The sequence below is a fragment of the Bactrocera neohumeralis genome, chromosome 3, assembly GCF_024586455.1.
Source record: "Bactrocera neohumeralis isolate Rockhampton chromosome 3, APGP_CSIRO_Bneo_wtdbg2-racon-allhic-juicebox.fasta_v2, whole genome shotgun sequence".
In the NCBI taxonomy this organism is placed as follows: Eukaryota; Metazoa; Arthropoda; class Insecta; order Diptera; family Tephritidae; genus Bactrocera; species Bactrocera neohumeralis.
Window position 1 is genome coordinate 77934655 of NC_065920.1, and position 18413 is coordinate 77953067.

General features: G+C 35.8%; 1 protein-coding gene across 2 annotated transcripts in view; it reads left to right on the forward strand.

The window, feature by feature from the left end:
• Nucleotides 1-18413, forward strand: part of LOC126752489 (leucine-rich repeat-containing G-protein coupled receptor 4) — a 59520-nt gene that overhangs the window by 30710 nt on the left and 10397 nt on the right. Inside the window, exons 2-8 of one of the 2 annotated variants that reach the window (XM_050463318.1) lie at nt 6223-7794; nt 7916-7987; nt 9965-10108; nt 10656-10799; nt 11449-11520; nt 13819-13890; nt 15733-15801. In XM_050463318.1, coding sequence (XP_050319275.1) covers nt 6563-7794; nt 7916-7987; nt 9965-10108; nt 10656-10799; nt 11449-11520; nt 13819-13890; nt 15733-15801 — 1805 coding nt within the window. In that variant the 5' untranslated portion in view covers nt 6223-6562. The remainder of the gene's footprint in view (nt 1-6222; nt 7795-7915; nt 7988-9964; nt 10109-10655; nt 10800-11448; nt 11521-13818; nt 13891-15732; nt 15802-18413) is intronic. The other variant, XM_050463319.1, reaches the window with a different exon arrangement.

Here is an 18413-nt window from a genome sequence, read left to right on the forward strand (position 1 = left end):
AGTGAAACTTTGCAAACATATACCGTTAAACGCATTAAAAAGTTAAACGTTCCAAATTTTGGGTATAAACAACGGAAAAGCGATTGAGAAATGCTTGCCGGGTCTGCATGTGGCAAGTGTGAGATTATGCGGTTTGGATAGAATTATTTTTATGACCCCATAAAATTACCGTTATACTTAACGCTAAAGTGCAAGCGACTGGTGTGCAGCGCATATAAAAACACAGTCACATACACAAACACAAACACCAGCACTTTGCTGCACGGCGAAAAGCGCAATAACAAAGAAGTGTTTACCCGCGATTGTGTGTGTGCGCAGACAGCAAATATTTTTGTATGTACGTGTGTGTGCTTTGTAGTAGTATTTGCCAGCGTGCGCACACGTAAGCATATAAGTAAATAAATAACACACCGACGTGCATGTGTGTGGGTAAGCACACATTTAAAATGTGCTGGCAAAAAGTTAGCCGCCACACCGGCAGCCCTAGGCCCAGCAGCCCATAAAACTTTAGCTATTTAGGGGATCAGAGTATGTGGTGTTGCAGGATAAATGTGTTAAAAGGCAAAGCTTTAATGTTGTGGTGAGCCACAGTGACTGGAGTTTGTAAAAAAAGGAAATATAATATGTGTTCATAGTTTTACGATGGAAATAATATAAAAGTGAATAACTAAATGGAATAAAAGAATTTGTGTTTTTTACAAAATATTATGTACTAAATCAGGCAACGAATATACATAGTATTAGTTAGGCTTTAAGTATATTTAATTAAACTTTTTTAACTTATTACACCCAAAGTCTTTTCGTATTTGTAATCAAACTTCAACTTATTTTTTTATATTTATAATGAACTTTAATGAACCAAATATGTACCATTTTGGTCGAACACTTTTTGCCATTTTTACGCTAGAGACATTATTCCATCAGTGTAAAACTTTAGTGGTTTCTCGGCAAAAACCTGCGGTAAGTAATCTTCACAGGCTTCTCTTGAAGCCAACTTTACTCCATTAAGTGAGGATGCATCAAAACTTCCCAGCCAAGCTCTCCCAGTTTTGTCGAGTCTTCAAAGATGTGTGCGGTATAGCGTTGTTCGGATGGAAAAAGAAGCCCTCTCTGTTGATCAATTCTGGTCGTTTTTTTGTGATTGCTTACTTAAATCTCATCAGTGTCGACAGCATAATGTAGAATCAATCGTTCGACCAGGCTGGATCAGCTCATAATTTATGATTCCTTTCCTATCCCACCAAACACTCAGCATAACTTTTCGAGGCGTCAATCCTGGCTTTGCGACCATTTGTTGAACTTCACCACTCTCTAAGACCTGTGTAAAGTTTATGAAGATCGGTTAATTACTTTTCGAGAAAAACGAGTTTAAAGACGGCACACTTAGCCTAGCTAGCCTCGAGCGCACAAGTTCTCAAGGCTGCATCTCCGAAACTATTACTCGGATCAACTTGAAAATTTATGACACTATTCGAGAGGTGTTTTAAAATTTAATAAGACAATAAAAAAATGGATTATTTGAAACCCGTGAACTCATGTATCAGATGAAGCAAAAAAAATAAAAATTGAAATTTGTAATATTTTTAAAAAATTCGATAAAGTTAAGAAATATGTGAAAAATTTGAAATTTTATTTTTGAGTATCCGACATTTTATGAGTTTTTCTTTCAAAATTTTGCAGAAATCATGGCGACGCCTTCACCATTCTCTATATGAATAAATATGAAAATTATTTTTCTTAAATTTATTTTGTGTACTGTTCAAATTGAATGACAAAAAAAAAATTAAAAGTACAAGTTTAAAATGCTTTTTTTAAAATGCCAACAAAACGCTCGAAATTCGGGCACAATACCCCCTTTCAACTTGTTTGGGTGTAAGAACTACAAGTGTGAACGTTTACTAAGTTTTTTTTACCACATTTTGATGGAAGTACCCTTTTTGCACAATCTGCTTAAAAATGTACCACACACATACATTTGCTTGTATGTAAATACGTTTCTATTATGCAAAGTTTCTGACGCCTGGGCTCAATTCAGCATATCTTTGCAGAGATTGTCTGCTCTAGAGGCCAATATGAATAGCAGCAAAGAGATTCGCAAACACAGGCATATGTCCAGGCAGACTCATACGCATGTATATGTGTATATAAGGTGTAAAGGGATTTGTATGAAAATTTTGATATGTTTCGCACTGGAGTAATAAACTATTCAATAAATATATTAGTTTTCCTGCTACGAAATCCAACTACACAATTTTACCCATTATATATTGATTTCCTGATGGGTTATAGTTTTAACAAGGGTTTGTGGAGCTTTATCCATCCAAAACCATCTCATGTTTTGCCTACAGATTCATTGGACTAAGGATTCATAAAATAGAAGAAGGCACTTAACTCTCCTCTAATGTACGGACTGACTGACTCCTAATCTGTTGTAAATGCCTCAATCTTGCCATGATTAGAGCTGAGGCTTTCCATTTAACAGAGGACTCGGCTCTGATAGTCGTTACGAATGCGGATATTCATTCCCCTGGATGTCGATGGGCACTGTACTGTCTAAAACTTCGGCAGCATCGCTTTACATCGGAAAGCACTTACCAGTATCACGCGTTCTGAAGAAAGCCTATGCTCTGCCTTCATTGATCCTGTTTACATATAATTTTATGTCAAGCGCTTGGCTTCATAGCTATTAAAAATTGTCAGCTATAGAGCTATAATTCTAGATAAAGCATTACAGATTTTATTTGTTTTACCCATCGTGTTCTTAAAGTGCTTCTTAAATTTTAGTCTTAAGTCCAATATTACTCCAATGTACTTCAGCGCCGGCTGTTCTTCTTCAATTTTTCTGGGCCAAAGGAGCAGATTTTCGGTTTTCTGCTTAGCCAGCTGTAGATTCATGCCTGAAAATGATCGAGCAGAGCGTTTATGAAACTATTCATTTGATCCGAAAATTATGTAAGGTTTCGCCACTGCAACCACTATTAGGTCATCCGCATAAGCTTTTAGTTTCACGGGATTGGTTGCTTCCTTAACACTTCATTATATATCAGGTTCCAAAGTAGGGACCTAACACCGCGTCTTGCGGCACTCCATGCGAAATAGAGTAACTCTAGGTGCCCTCGTCGGTGTGAAATACCAATCTTTGTTTCCATAAAAATAGCTCAGAGCAATATTTTTGAGGTATTAGGAGGCACGAATTTCGTAAGCGGCTTTGATGGTTTTTGCCCCTTTCACAGAGTTGAACCCAGTATTCACTTCCACGATTAATAGCGATCAATATTTTGTGCCAACTTTCCACCTTTTGCCGCCTATTGCACATGAGGCAATATCGACGACTTATCTTAGTGTATCAATAGTGAACCTGTGTTTTTATAAAGCCGTATTGTTTTTGTTAACTGAACGTATACGTCATTGTGAATTGCTAACTACAAACGATTTATTAATATGCTTTCGTAAAATTTACCAATCGTGTCGAGGCCGATATGATGTAGTATGTATTCTGATAGCGTTTTTAATTTTGGGGGTAGGACTAAACAAGGGCAATTCAAGGACTTCGTAGCTAGCCATTAAGAAAATTAAAAAAAAATTAATTCCCTTAAAAATTATAGGCAGAAAAAATAATACTTTAGTCAATAATTTCGTATTAAGCTGACCATAAAAAAGTTTTGAATCAATCAAAATTTCGCGAATCAATGTTACAATTTCTTGAAATAATCGAATCTCCAAACTTTTCTCGCAATAAATTTGTTTTTGTAAGGGCTGTGTGACACGTAGCCCCGTCTTGTTGGAACCAGATATTGTCAAGATCAACTTCTTCAATTGCGGCCAAAATAAGTTGGTAATCACCGATCTATATCACTCTCCATTGACAGTAAAGGTATCACCATCTTCATTTCGAAAGAAGTACGGAATGCTGATTCCACCAGACCAAAACCACATCCAACTTTCAATTTAGGTGAATGTAATGGTTGTTCATCAATAACCTGTGGATTTTCTTCGCACCACAATCGACATTTTTGTTTACTTAACGCCACTCAGATGAAAGTGAACCTCATCGTAGAAGATATTTTTATAAAAATATGGTTATCGTTTTCTGGTTATCGTTTTCAGTTGGAGAAAGATTATTTCGATAATAGTAATTGAATTGATTTTTTGAAAAATCTACAGTGGTCATACCAAGCTTCAGCTTTTCAAACTTACATTTGGGACTTGTGTATGAAATTTAGATCAGTAAACGAGGATTGCACCGCGACCTCTGATTTTTTTACCAATTTTTTTTTAGTTTAGTTTAATTTACTCAAAATCAAAAATACAAAAATAAGGAGAACATTATTTTCCCATATATTTATGTACATACCAAAGGTAATGTTAGAAATGACACTTCTCAATGGTCCCAGTATCACACATTTTTAGATAAATTTGTTTTTACATTCTTGAAAAGTTTTGAATTTTTTTTTGAAGTTTCCTAATAATTGCAGTTCATAATAATATATGTATTTGTGATTAAAACAAAACCTTAACGGGGCATCTCGACAGGATAAAATCTATGTCTTGCTAACTGTCAAATCTATTGCTATTGCCATTGCCAAATCTGTAAGTGGGCATTTGTTATCATAAGATAATCATTTGCGCAAAAGCGTAGGGGAGGTAGGTTCGAGCTGATGTAGCGCATGTTTTGAGCCCTTGAACTGTTTAAATCTTTTATGTGGAAAATGTATTTCTGGGAAAAATGAAATAATAACAAAGGATAAAGATCCTTTTTTTTACAAATATATATTTCTGGGAAAAATAAGAATTCATATTTTTGGACTACTATGTAATAATTGTGGCATACATTTTATATACCAATTAAAATAATAAATTTAAAATGAGCAATGATATTTTGATTTTTGCTAGTATAAGTTTATTAAATTTAAGATTTCGCTTATTCTCAACCCATTTTGCATAATTTTTCTGTAAATTAACAATATTAAACTAAATATTATTTTTTTTTAAAAATGTTATTTTGAAAATGTACTGTATTTTTATAATATAACACAACCGTCTTAATACTCGCTCTTCTAATTTTCATATTACCGAAATGAAAATGCCGTCGGCATATGTGCAAATGGGATATGTTGCCTCTTCGAAATTTTCATAGAAATGAAAACTGCGCTGTCAAACTGCTGAAGTGACAGCTTATAGCTTACGATATATGGCATACGGATTAGTTTGCGATATATTGTAAGCTATAAGCAATGTGGAGTCTCCACAGGCAATAGGCACGGCAATACAGTTAGCAAGACATAGATTTTATCCTGTCGAGATGCCCCGTAAGCAATGATAAAAAGTGATCTTAAACTTAAAAAATAACATTACAGATATAAGTATAAACGAATAATTTTTATTTATTTATTTTTTATTTTATTAAAAATTTGAATTTTATTTTAATACTTCAAACTTTTTTATTTAATTTATGTATTTTTTAAAATTAAATTTGTTATAAAAATCCTTGCATAATTGTGAAAAATAAATTCCAAAAGCACAAAATAAGTCCCAACTATCTGCAGCAAGCAACTCTCGTACTAGATACAATTAGAAGCATCACCGATTCTGTATGGCATAATTGTTGTTCTCTCGAAATTCCGAGTCAATCAAATTGATATGCTATTTGCACAACATTGCAATTTGGCCAAAAGACCCGCCGTACATAAACGTGCCTTGACCGGAAAATTTCTTTGATCATACCAAGTAAAGTACACACACAGCCATGTGCTGTTGCATAAATGGAGTGAAAGGTGAATTCTTATTCAAAATATGTTTATCTATTAAATGCAATGAAATGCAGCTGTCATGGATTTGATTGATGGCAAAGTAATTGCCAAAGCTACCAAATGCTACTGTGTCTATGTGTGTGTGGGAATATATGTGTTTAGTAGATATATATGTTAAATTTAAATAGCTCCCTCCTGGGAAGGCACTGCACTTGCTGATAGAGTCATTTCCAAAATATTCAGCAAAAAATTGAGATGACTTACTCAAAATTCTGTAGAGAAGTACAAACTGTCATGGTTTTGATATTTTCAAACACGTTTGTATATTTAAGAAAATGAATATTTTTACTAAGCCCTCTATACCAAAATAAGTTGCTTAAGTTTCTCTAATAATTCTCAAAATGTTGATTCTTACAGACATTTCCACATTTTCCGAAATAAAGTGGTAACTTCCTTTACATATCTCTTGCAGCACACGCAAATCAACGGCGTAAAGTTTCCCATCAACCGAAGCGTTACCCATACAACTTTGACACAAATGACATTTGTTCAATCAAATGACAAACATCGAAGAACTTAAATACTTTTCCATAGAACATCTGTAAAGAAGTAGAAATAAGTAGAAGGAGCAAAAGGACAAGTTGGTCGTAAACCCTCTGCACGGCATTGATTACACTCGAACAATACTATCTCGTCTAACTGTCACTACACAGCGGTGTTGTTGTCTGTTCGTCGCTGGCGGCATTCGCCAGCATAGTTTTGTCGTCATGTTTGCGAAATGTGTTGCACACACGACTGTCATTAAATGACAAATGTTTGGCAGCATCAATCAGTGGCGTATCGAAAAGCAACAACAACAGCAACCGCACAGTCCACAGCCAACACTACAAAAAGCATATAAAAACGAGAAGAGAAAGAGGGAGAGTCAAACTCAGTCGGCGAGAACGCGTTGTGTGCGCTGCGGTAGGATAGAGCGCTTCAAGTGTACTGGGGACGGCATGGCCATTAGCCGGGGACGCGGCAAACGCACGCACTCTTGGTTTCTACTCAAAGATTCGGTGATATTCGCGTTAGTGTTATGCGTGCTACAGTTGCTGCAGGCATATGCGCTAAGTAAACTAGTGATAAGCGCGGAGATGCTGCAAGCTGTCGAAGGTGGTGGCGTAAATAAGCGACGAGCTGATAATAACGCCACCGCGGACCGTAAAGAACTAGGCGCCGTGGAGCCCGCGATGACGGAGTTTGTGGAGACATTACTGCTTGGTCAACAAACGGTAGGGGAAACCAAAGAAGCGGCTGAGAAGTATGCGAGTACCGGCACCAGTATTAGTATGAGCCACAAGAGTAGTAGGATTAGCAATAGTGATAGGATTAGTAACGATAGTTTAAGCAATGGCAGTAATAACAACACAACCACCACATCAGATAAGTCAGCGCTGATTGACGCGCATAAATCAAGCGATAAGCGAGTTGGCAAGCCGCAAGCCATAAATGAAAACGATATACAAGCGCTGAACAACATCGCAAATATACACAACAACACACAGCGTATGCTTCTGGTGAGTGCCGCGGCCACAGCCGCCGGCGTTAGCAAGACTCACCAAGCAACGCCAACGACCGTGAGTGCTCACGATGCCGCCGCAAATGGCACTGACAGCAAGCAAACACAGCGCGCGGTCATCAACATGCCCGAGCAGATACGTGAGAACATCGTGTTGTCATCTGTCGATCCGGAAAAGGAGGCGCAATTGTTGTACGAGCAAACATTGCTGGAGTATCATGGCAGCATGCAGGCAGCCGCGGCGGCAAGCAGTTCACCATCAGCGGTCACAGCTGATAAGCCAACGGCGGAGGAGAGTGGGCGTACGTCACTACTGGAGGGAACCAGCGCAGAACGGCCACCACGCACGCTGCACAGCGTTTGCGAAGTGTGGACGCAGAAGCATTGTCACTGCACCGGCACACTGGAGCGGCTGTCGCTGAGTTGCCGGGGTATCGGCGTTGTTGCGGTGCCGGTGGAGCTGCCAGACACCGTTGTGACCTTGTAAGTAAATTACTTGAATGACTTAGAATGCATGATTTGCTTGTTTAAATTTGTTTGTTATACAAAATAACTTGCGAGTGAAATGTTTATTGTAATTTAACTGTATATTTTCTTTTTACAGAGATTTGGGCAACAACAACATAACTATATTTGAGGCTAATACATTTTTTATGGTACCTAACCTCGAAGAACTGTAAGTCAAAATAGATTTTAAGAAAAACTGAAATCAGGAGAATTAGTTTGGTTGTGGGTTATTTGTATTTAAAAACTTTTACAACCACTCGGAACCGAGTTGTTGACCGGTGCTTTCAGAGAACAGTAGAAAATCGTTCGGCTGTCAGTTGTAATGCAGCTTCTCGACGTCGAACCTTCCTTGTGTTTGTTGACGTGCGTTTTTTGCTGCACGGAGCGGGTGGGTAACTTGGCTGCAATAAGATAGTGGTCCGAGTCGATGTTCGGCCCTCGGAGCGTAGGTACGTCTAAAACAGTGGAGACACGACTTCAGTCTCTCACAACATGATCTATCTGGTTGGTGGCTTTCAATCCGTATACAGCCAGGTAGCTTGATGAATTTTCTTGTACTGGTATCTAGTACTACCGATAACCAAATTCCTTGCCACGGCGAAGTCGATCAGCCTCAGCCCATTTGGGGATCTTTGGTCACATCGTCCTTCACTTTCGTCGGGGGTAGAAACAAATCAGCTATATGTTGAAGAACTTCACTTTGATGCGAATTGCGGCTAGACGTTCATCCACCAGGGTGAATGACAGTACTCGGCGAAGAAGTATCTCTCCCACCATGAATCCCACACCAAATCTGCGCTCCTTTATATGGCCACCGTAATAGATGCCACAAGGACCTACTCGTCTCAGTCCTTATGCCGTCAATCACATTTCTTGCACGGCGGTGGTGTCAGCCTTTATTTTCATGACATCAACCAGCTGGGCAGCTGCACCTTTCCATTTAAGGAACCCGACATTCCAGGTGCATGCCCTCAAATCGTAATCCTTAATGCGTTTGCCATGATCGTCATCCAAAAGGGGTTTCTTTTCCGGGGCTGTTGTTTTGTTTTCATTGGGGGTGTTTTTTACTTTGCGGGTTTTTTGGCAACGCGCAACCCTGTGGAGGGAATGGATCGCCTTCTCACTTTCAGCTTGACGATTTTCGTTTGTTAAAAGGAAAGGATCAAAGAATTCGTTCGCGAATTAAACCTTAAAGAGATGTTCGTTTGCAAGATATATGAAAATCGCTGAAAGAGCTAAATGCTGCCCGGGAAAGACTTTAAAAGTGTTTCGATAATTCGTTTTAAAAATCGCTTGCTCAAAACCGGTTTTCGATCCAAAAGGCTCTTACACAAAGTTCTTTGGAATGATCCGTAGAATATCGATTCGCTCTAACCTAGGCCGCCTGATTATAAGGCAAAGAATACCATATGTTGGGAGATTTTACTGTGATTTTCGGTTTTAGCAACCCAAAATTAGCAAAAAATAGCCTCAAAGATTACATTCGCAAAATGCTTAATTTTTTTAATTTTTCTGGGACGAGTTGTGGATCATAAATTTTTTGACTGATATTGCCTCTTTAAAAGTAGCAACAGGTTAAGAAAGCTCTCAAAAATGTGTCAAAAGCCATTTGGAGGAAGAGCACCCGGTTGTATTAAACATGTTTCACAATCACTGCTTTTCGAATTATTTATAGTCTGAACGAGACCATCAACCGATAAAGTTGCTCTATTAAGCTAATAGTTGCCTCATTAGTTAGTGTTCTTCTAAACGCACACACATATCTATATATGTAGGTATAGTATATATTTAACCAACTTTTTCACAAATAGCAGCCTTTATGCTCTCTTCAACCTCCATTTATCTGCGCAGCGCCTTGATAGCTTTGAGCGCTTACTTTCGTCGGCAGCACAGTTAGCGGCAGCCGCGCACTCCCTCAAGCCATGCAAGTTTGCTTAGATAAATGACTTTATTACCACATTTCAACACATCCGGCAATTAATTATGTCCATTTGGCAAGGATGAGGTGATGAGCCTTGAAGCGCTGCTTTCGTCCAAAGCCTTGTAAATAGGGCTGCAGCTCTTTTTCCACTCCTAACTTTATTATATTTGCCAGTGTTTTTAGCATTGCTTGAGATATTTGAATTTTTTGTTTCATTATTCACAGAACTTTATCCGACAATAGCATCATTAATATTGATCCGAATGCATTTTATGGACTTGGTAAATTGAAACGTTTGAATTTACAAAATTGTGGCCTTAAATCGTTGCCGGCGCACACATTTCAAGGATTGAAGAATTTAATTTCACTGTAAGTATGCGCGACTTTAAAACAATTGAGAGCAATATTTTTACTATTATGAGAATGAAGTATGAAGAAGCATACTCTGCTGCACTTGTGATTTTTATAAATACAAATATGTAAATATTTGAAATAGTTACACACATACAAAAACAATTTCGCATAAGCAACAGCATACTGCAGCGCCTAAATATATGCTACTTGCGCGCCCTTTAATAGCTAACTTAATGCAGCACACGCGCTATTCGGCTATCGCACTCAAAATTCTATAAAAAATACTTAAAAACAAAAATATTTATTAATAAAAAATGTCAAAAGCGATTCGAGAAAACTCAAAAATTGCATAGTTTTACTGTTACTCAAGTTACTAAAGTTATTAGTTTACTTTCATATTTTGTATTTTAATTTTTGCGCTGCTTTGCTGCAACCGCACAAACCACGCCGCAACCGGACAAATGTGCACCTTTTCCAAAAAAAAAAATTAAATATACAATAAAAAAATATAAAAATAAAATAATTAAAAAATACATGCATATTGTGCACGAAAATAACAAAGCCAGCTGAACGGCAACGCCTTAGCCAGCATGGACACGGACAGCCTCCAGCATCTGCCCAAGCTACGCACGCTCCGGCTCGAGGGCAATCTGTTCTATCGGATACCGACAAACGCTTTGGCTGGATTAAAGACACTCGAAGCACTGTGAGCTATTTCTTACACTCTTACTTGCTTACTTACTTGCCTGCTTTTGAATAACTTTTGTATGTATGTATTGCGCACACGCACCAACACTTCACCGCTTCATCACTTACGCTTTGGTCCAACTCCTATTTTCATAGATTTTGCAGTAAATAACAATTACAAAAACAAAATATGTTGTTACTTACACATGCACACAACCATAACTTTTGGATGTATGGGTGAAATAGTTGACTTTATTGGCAAATCGTTCGAAATTCTTAAGTGTTGAGGAAAATCAAAAAAAAATTGATCAGTGTTTCGACTTGGATATATAAAAATGATACATACATATACCATATATATGCTTATTTGTAGCTAGATATTAATTGAGGTTGGCAAAACGGCCTAAGGTCTATTGTGCCCTATATATATACATAATCCTATATATCACCCAACTGTAGACACAATTGTAGTTGTATGTAATTGATCTTCTATTCTAGGTTTGTTAAATTTCAAGCAATTATTTCAGTATTTCAATGTAACAATTTTCAAAATATTTTCCAATACTTTTTCTTAATTTTTCCTTCTTTTCCTTTTTTCTAAATGTTCCTTTTTTATGCAAAATATTTTTGACTAATATTTAATATTTTATGTATGAAAATCTTCGCAGAAATCTTGGCAGCAACCTTCTGACAATAATTAACGATGACGACTTCCCACATATGCCAAATTTAGTGGTGCTGTAAGTATGAATTACGATGGTAATATAAAAGTTCTAAATGAATAAATATGATATAATACAGCTTTATATTCAAAAGGTCTTGATTATTAATGTATAAAAATAAAAGTACTGATTTCGAACAGAATTTTAAGTGTTAAATGTAAAAAAAAAATTATTTCGATTATTTATTGGTTATGACCATCTGACCAAATATGAACCGGACTGACATTTTTATTTATTCTAAAAAAATCTTTATTATTGCTTGCAAAAAGGCCAATAAGCTAATACGAGCATTCCAACACTTAATTTAATTTTCCATTAAGTTTTTCTAAATTTTTTCTATTCACTAGTTATAAGCATCGGTTAGTTTTCTGTGATTTCAGCGTATTTTGGTTTGACATCTTTGGAACACCATTCCTTAGATTGCTGAAAAGTCTCGCCGCCATATTTATAAACCCAAGACTCGTCACCACTCAAAAATTGTGTTTGATGAATGTAGCTTCCTCATCTATGATACGTTAACAAGTATTTCAAAGATTCAGATCTTTTGGTGCGTGTCTAGTAATGACACGCTTCATAGCCAAAATATGAACTAAAATGTGTTGAGTTAAGGCATAATAGGTATTGAAGGCCTTTGTTATCTCTTTGATGCAACAACGAAGGTTTCCGAGCATTGTTTCTTTAATTTTATCTGCAATTATCGTCATTAACAGAGATTAATGAACAAGTCGCATCAGGCAAGTTTTCGAAGACTTCACGACCTTAACTGAATGCTTCGTGCTACTCAAATACTTGTGTTTGTGTTAAAGGAGACTCTCCAAAAAACGTTAACAATAATTTCAAAGATTCTGTAGATGTGGTTCCAATAAAAATACCAGTTTTCAAGCATACTCCTGACTAACATATGAAGTTCCAATTTCACATGAGCATAAGAAACGAAGAAAAAAATATCGATTCCATCATTTAAATGGACCAGTCCGGTTAAAATCAGACAGTATATAAGTTTTCAGAAACTTTCTTTATTACAAAATATACTTCTTTTTCACACCTTTGAGTACTCAGCTTATAGGTGAGCAAAAAAGTTCTAAAGATTAAAAAATATTTTAATTTATGTCAGCTTTCATCGAGTAGTAAAGCGATTTCAACGTGATTTTTATAGTAAAAGGCATGTTGTAAAATATTTCAATTTCGATAATTTCCAGCTGATAAATGCCATATTTCTCTCTAACGTTCATTATATTGAGACCAGAGAAGGGCAAACAATTTGCTGGCAACTAAAACTGGATTACCATATACATAAATATGATGTATGAGCATTCAACTCGAAACCCCATTCATGTAATTTTTCTAAGGCTTTCATTAATTTGCGTTGCGGTGAATGGATTGTGCTTTATCCTAACAATCCAACATAGATAGATAGATAGATAGGAAAATTGAGGCTTTGCATTGTGACCTATGGTCTAGTATGCCCTCCAATATATCGCATTTGGTCATAAAGTTCCAACATCCTGAACAATTCCAGGAGCCTGTTGGCAGTCTCTTTGGAAATTCTGCTGTATTCATTGCATTCAGTGTTGGTAGAATCCAAACGGAATTTTGAAAGCTATTAATTAGTAGTGAATACGTCTGATGCTGAATCCGAAAAATTTCAAAGAATTATTTTTCGGTGTGAGGTGTATTTTTTTTTATAAAATAATAGTGTTCCAGTAACATGCGAATTTCCATTTTATCTGTTTTGTTTTTTCAAAACTCTCATATCTTTCGGACTCGTGGTCGTACTGAAGTGTTTTAGTGAATAGGTAAAATTACTATATACATATGTGGTGCCCTTTTAGGGAAACAATACGAACATTTCAGCTTTTGTAATTTATACTTCTATTAAGATTTATTAAATTCTATTACTAAGATGGTTTAAAATATTTTATAAGTCTGAACATGGCGCAAACACTCATCTTACATATCGTCACCTAAAATGCAAAATAACGTAACATCACTTTTCATAAGTTTACAGACGAAGGCAAAACGTTATAATACAAACCACTCATATTGAAACAAAAGTTGAGTATTGGTTGAGAATTGGTGATATATTGGTTATCATACACTCATATTGAAACAAAATTTGAGTTTATATTATAAATGGTTATATTTTGGTTATTATATTTGGCGGCGATTTTCTTTTTTTGTGATACGTTGTTTAGCATTTTAGGTGGTGATATATTTTGTATAGGAATAAGACATAATAATTTTCGAATTTAATAAAATAACAGCGTCAACTATATATTTTTTCTGATATCTATATATATAACTTTACTTTTACAGTCTTTTGAAGCGAAATCAAATAATGAAGATCTCCTCGAGTGCATTTACGAATCTGACGGCGTTGAAAGTGTTGTGAGTATAGAAATCTCAGATATGATAATATAATTTTTTTGAAAAGTTTATTAAAATAATCAGTTATCTTTGACAAGGAATAGTCAGTATTTAATACTTAAGAGGCACACAATGTGTGACAAACTAAAAAAAGTCAATTTTTGAGAATTAATTACGACTAATCAATTGTTCTAGAATTTTAAACCGTGTTTAGCGCAAAGAGTTCTAACAGTAGCTAACGGAGAATTTGAATGTGCACAATAATCTTGTACGTTTTCCAAACACTTTTCCAAAGTAAAACATTATCGAAAACACTCTGATAAAATTTGAGACAAATCCTAAAGAACACGGTCACTACGAGCTGTGGAAATCACGTCATCTTTATTTCTATACGTAATTTGTATATTTATGTTAGTATACTATACATATAAATCGGCTATAACCGCATAAGCGGTGACTACGTCCTTAAAAAATATAGCATATATTTTAATTTTGGCCTTCCCTGGAAAAGATGTTATGTCATATACCGCTATCTATAACTAAATCAAAAATAATAAGGTAGAATTTCAAATCTTAAGCGGTCCACTAATTTATCCCAAACTAAGATTGAGTTCCAAATAAATGAGTTATTTTATTAAAATGAGTGGCAGCAATAAAAATCGAAACCTTATCGGAAAAAATTGAAAAGCAAAATTCGAACATGGCTTTGGGCCAGCGGACACGAAACTTATTGCCTCACAGCAATTTAATAAACAAAATGGACGGTTAGAAACAAATGCTCGCACAAAAAAGGAAACAGCAGCAAGAAAGTGAAGTTGAAAGTGCGGGAGGAGAGGTATGGTCACAGCAAATAGAATTGAATAGAGGAAACAAGTGCAAAAAGACTGCAAATACAAGTGAATAGAAATAGTTATTGGTTCGGAGAGCGAATACACGAGCATAAAAATCGCTGCCAATTTATAAGCATAACAGTAAATTCGAAAAACCCCTTAACTAAAAGCTTACATGCAAAACTCATTGGAAATAAATGCAATGGCAACTATTTATGTGTGTGTGTGTGTGTTAAGTGAAGAGTAGCGCCGGCTGAGAAGCAATAAAAACACGACTTGTGAATTTCACCACTTCAAGAAGTTTTTTGCAATTTTCCGTTTTTTTGTTTGGGTTCTGCACAAACACACCCACTTATGTCGGTACATATAGAAATATATTTTATAACATTTGTTTACAAACAAAGCTCTAAGTGGCTTCTACACATACAAATGCACGTATGTGTGTGTGTGTGCTTGTACACAACGGTATGGCAGTTACTTTGTTGTTGAAAAGGTAAAAGTCAAAAGTTTTGTGGCGTCAATGCTTCCATAAAAGCGAGTGCAAGTTATTTGCGGAAATCGCAATTGCTGTTGCCGTTATTGTTGTTATTGCACTTTAAGCTATCGAGCGTTTGAAATGTGGCCATTTCAAGTGACCACTGGAAGATAAATGCTTTGCGAATGCACACGAGAAGACATTGTGTTATTTATGGGATATATGTATGTATGTGCTGCTTAGTTTCAAATATATGGAGATACATATAACACACATATGTATATAAGTATACTGCATCTGCAAATTCACTCACTGGACAAAAAGTGTAACTTAATGCAGCTATGTTGTTGGTGTTGTACATGACTTTAATTTATTGGGTTAATTTCGAATAAAAAGCAACAGACAGTAATTATTTTTAAAAAATCTTTTAATTTATTTTCTAGATTTTAATATTAATTTATATACTTATTTCCAATCACTTTTGCTTATAATTATATTCTATTAATTCTATTGTCTTCTTATCACATGTCTTTACTACAAATCTTATGCTGGGAACAGGGAATTGGATGACAACTTAATCAACAGCCTGCCAGAGGGTTTGAACAAACTGACGCATTTGCAAGAACTGTAAGTAAAATAAACACTAAAAACTGTTTAACAACAAAAACAAATAAAAACGTTAACTTCTTCTGCACCGAAACTTAACATCGCCAACTAAAATGCAAAATAACGTAACATCACTTTTCACAAGTTTACAAGTGAAGGAAAAACGATATAATAAAAACCACTTATATTGAACAAAATGTGTGCTTTGGTTATAAAATGGTTATATAAAGGTTATGTTTTGGTTATATATTGGTTATATACTGGTTATAGTTTATGGTACATGTATACAAAATGATGTAGTGAATCGTAGGCGATAAAAAACTCAATTTCCAATTTTTTGATGCATCTCTTATAGCACCTTTTTATGCATAACTAAATTTTAAAAGTATAAGCTATAGTGATCCGATGTGAACAATATGCTTGCAGATAGTGTTATTTTAAACAATAACTGGTGCCTAACTTAGTGAAGATTTCTTGTCAAATAAAAATAGTTTTCCAAAAGGACTTGATTTCGACGGATCAATATATTCAGATATATTTGTAGAGCTGCCGTGGAAAATAATCTGAGCCAAAGCTTGTGCAGATATATCGTCGTTGTTGGCTTTTATTTGACCAAGCTTTAGTGATAGCCACCCAAAACTCTTCAACGTTTTGAGGGACTAAGTTTCAAGTATCTTTGTTTCTTAAATATTTACTTCACAGATTTTCATTGGGTTAATTTTTGCCAGGCGATTATGCCGTCCAATCTATATTTGTGATTTCCTTTCCCTGGAGCTATTACAATGTTGTTTTTGCTTTCTGTTTAGGGGAATCATTTTGCATGAATAAAGTGTCATAGTTTGCAGAAAATGTTTCCTAGAGTCGCTAAATAAAAGTCGTTTAGAATATCAATGCAATCATGTGCAGTTTATCTAGGTGCTCGGTCACAAAGGTATAGCTGAGAATAAACTAGCTGATGAGCTCGGCCTCTTAGTCTCCAGGACTTTTCATTGTGGTTGGTCCCCATACCATAAAGGAGCTGCTCCGCAAGGCATGAAGGACAACGAGGGGTATTGGCAACAACTCCAAGGCATGAGACATGCCAAGTTGCTAATGTATGATTGCAACCTTAATAGATTTAAATATGTAATCAACCTCCCAAGTGACAAACTTAGGCTACTTGTCGCTTTTTACACTAACCCATTGCAAGCTCAAGAAGCACTTCTATAACCTGGACCCAGCTTTTTGTGCAAATTGTTCTGCGACATGGAGCCTGAAACTCCAGAACACCCGCTAATTGACTGCACAGCAGTCTGTAAGCGCAGGATAAAATCCCTTCGATCAATGTTTCCAAATAGGGATCACATCGCCTCAATAGCCCCTATCAGTAAATTGGTATTTATAAATTTGCTGGGGCTAAGTGAGCCGTTTAGTGAGAGCAATAATTTTATTTATTTTATGAATAATTTATAGTTTATTGTCCTGGAAAAAACTCCATAGAATAAGAGAGCCACCAACAAATTTTAAAGTTTATTGAATCAAGCGTGAAGCTATACCAGTAGTTAGTCGGATGAGGTTAACCGCTTATGTTGTAAATCTGATGAGGTCAATATAAGCGGACTATGTAATTGGCTTGCAACAAGTCTACCATTGCAAGATACTTTAACGCGAAGCTCTGAGTTAAGCTGTCAGCAATAGTTTTTTTACTTTAGTTTTCGCTTTCATCACAGCTTTTTTAGGCTTCTTTGATCAGTTTCGTTACACACATTAATATTTGGTGATGCTCAATATAAGAAAATTTCTCATTAAAAGAATAAAATCTGAAAATATTATTTTTAATGAGCACTCTTGTGACCCTATATATATGATTTATGGGGTCTCTAACGTTTCTTTCTTAAGGCAAACTTAATAATCTTTGTTCACAGTATAGTAAGAAAATAAAGGTTTTAGATTCTAAGTAAAAAAGAAACCAATGAGTGATGAAATAATATCTCTTCGGCAGTAATTAAGTCAGTAGAAACGGTTATCTCATTTGGATTAAGGATTGGTTAATATACCGCAGTCTTAATTCTCCACAGGCACGGAATTGTTTCATATAGACCAATAAATCCTCCCCAAAATAGTTTTTCCTTTGAATTCATATGTATCTGCGATGTTCACGTTTTGAAAAGTCTTATAAAATGCGGAAAATTCACAATATACTACACCAGCATGCTTGTGCAATCAGAAAAATATCCAAATCGTTTTGGTTTTGCTCCAGCAGATGGTGCACCCATCAGGTGTATTGATAGCCGAAATGTTACTCATACGCCCTGAAGACCAACTGTTGCTTTGAGATGCTAAAGCGGTTCTGTAAGTTTAGGATTGCAAATGCATAAAATAGGGTTACCAAACACATATAAAAATATAAATATGCGCTACCTCTGTTATTGTATAAATAAAAGTTCCTACATACTGGCAATATATTACATAACACCACACCAGCAGCTGACTGTGGCTTAACGCAATTTAAATGCACTTGACTTAAGTATCGATGGGTGTAATTTCAAATTAGTGCAAATGCCAAGCTGTAGCCACAAGCTGCTGCTAAAGACAAAAGACAAATATCACAGTAACATTTTGTTGTTGACAACACATTTATAGGTATAAACATA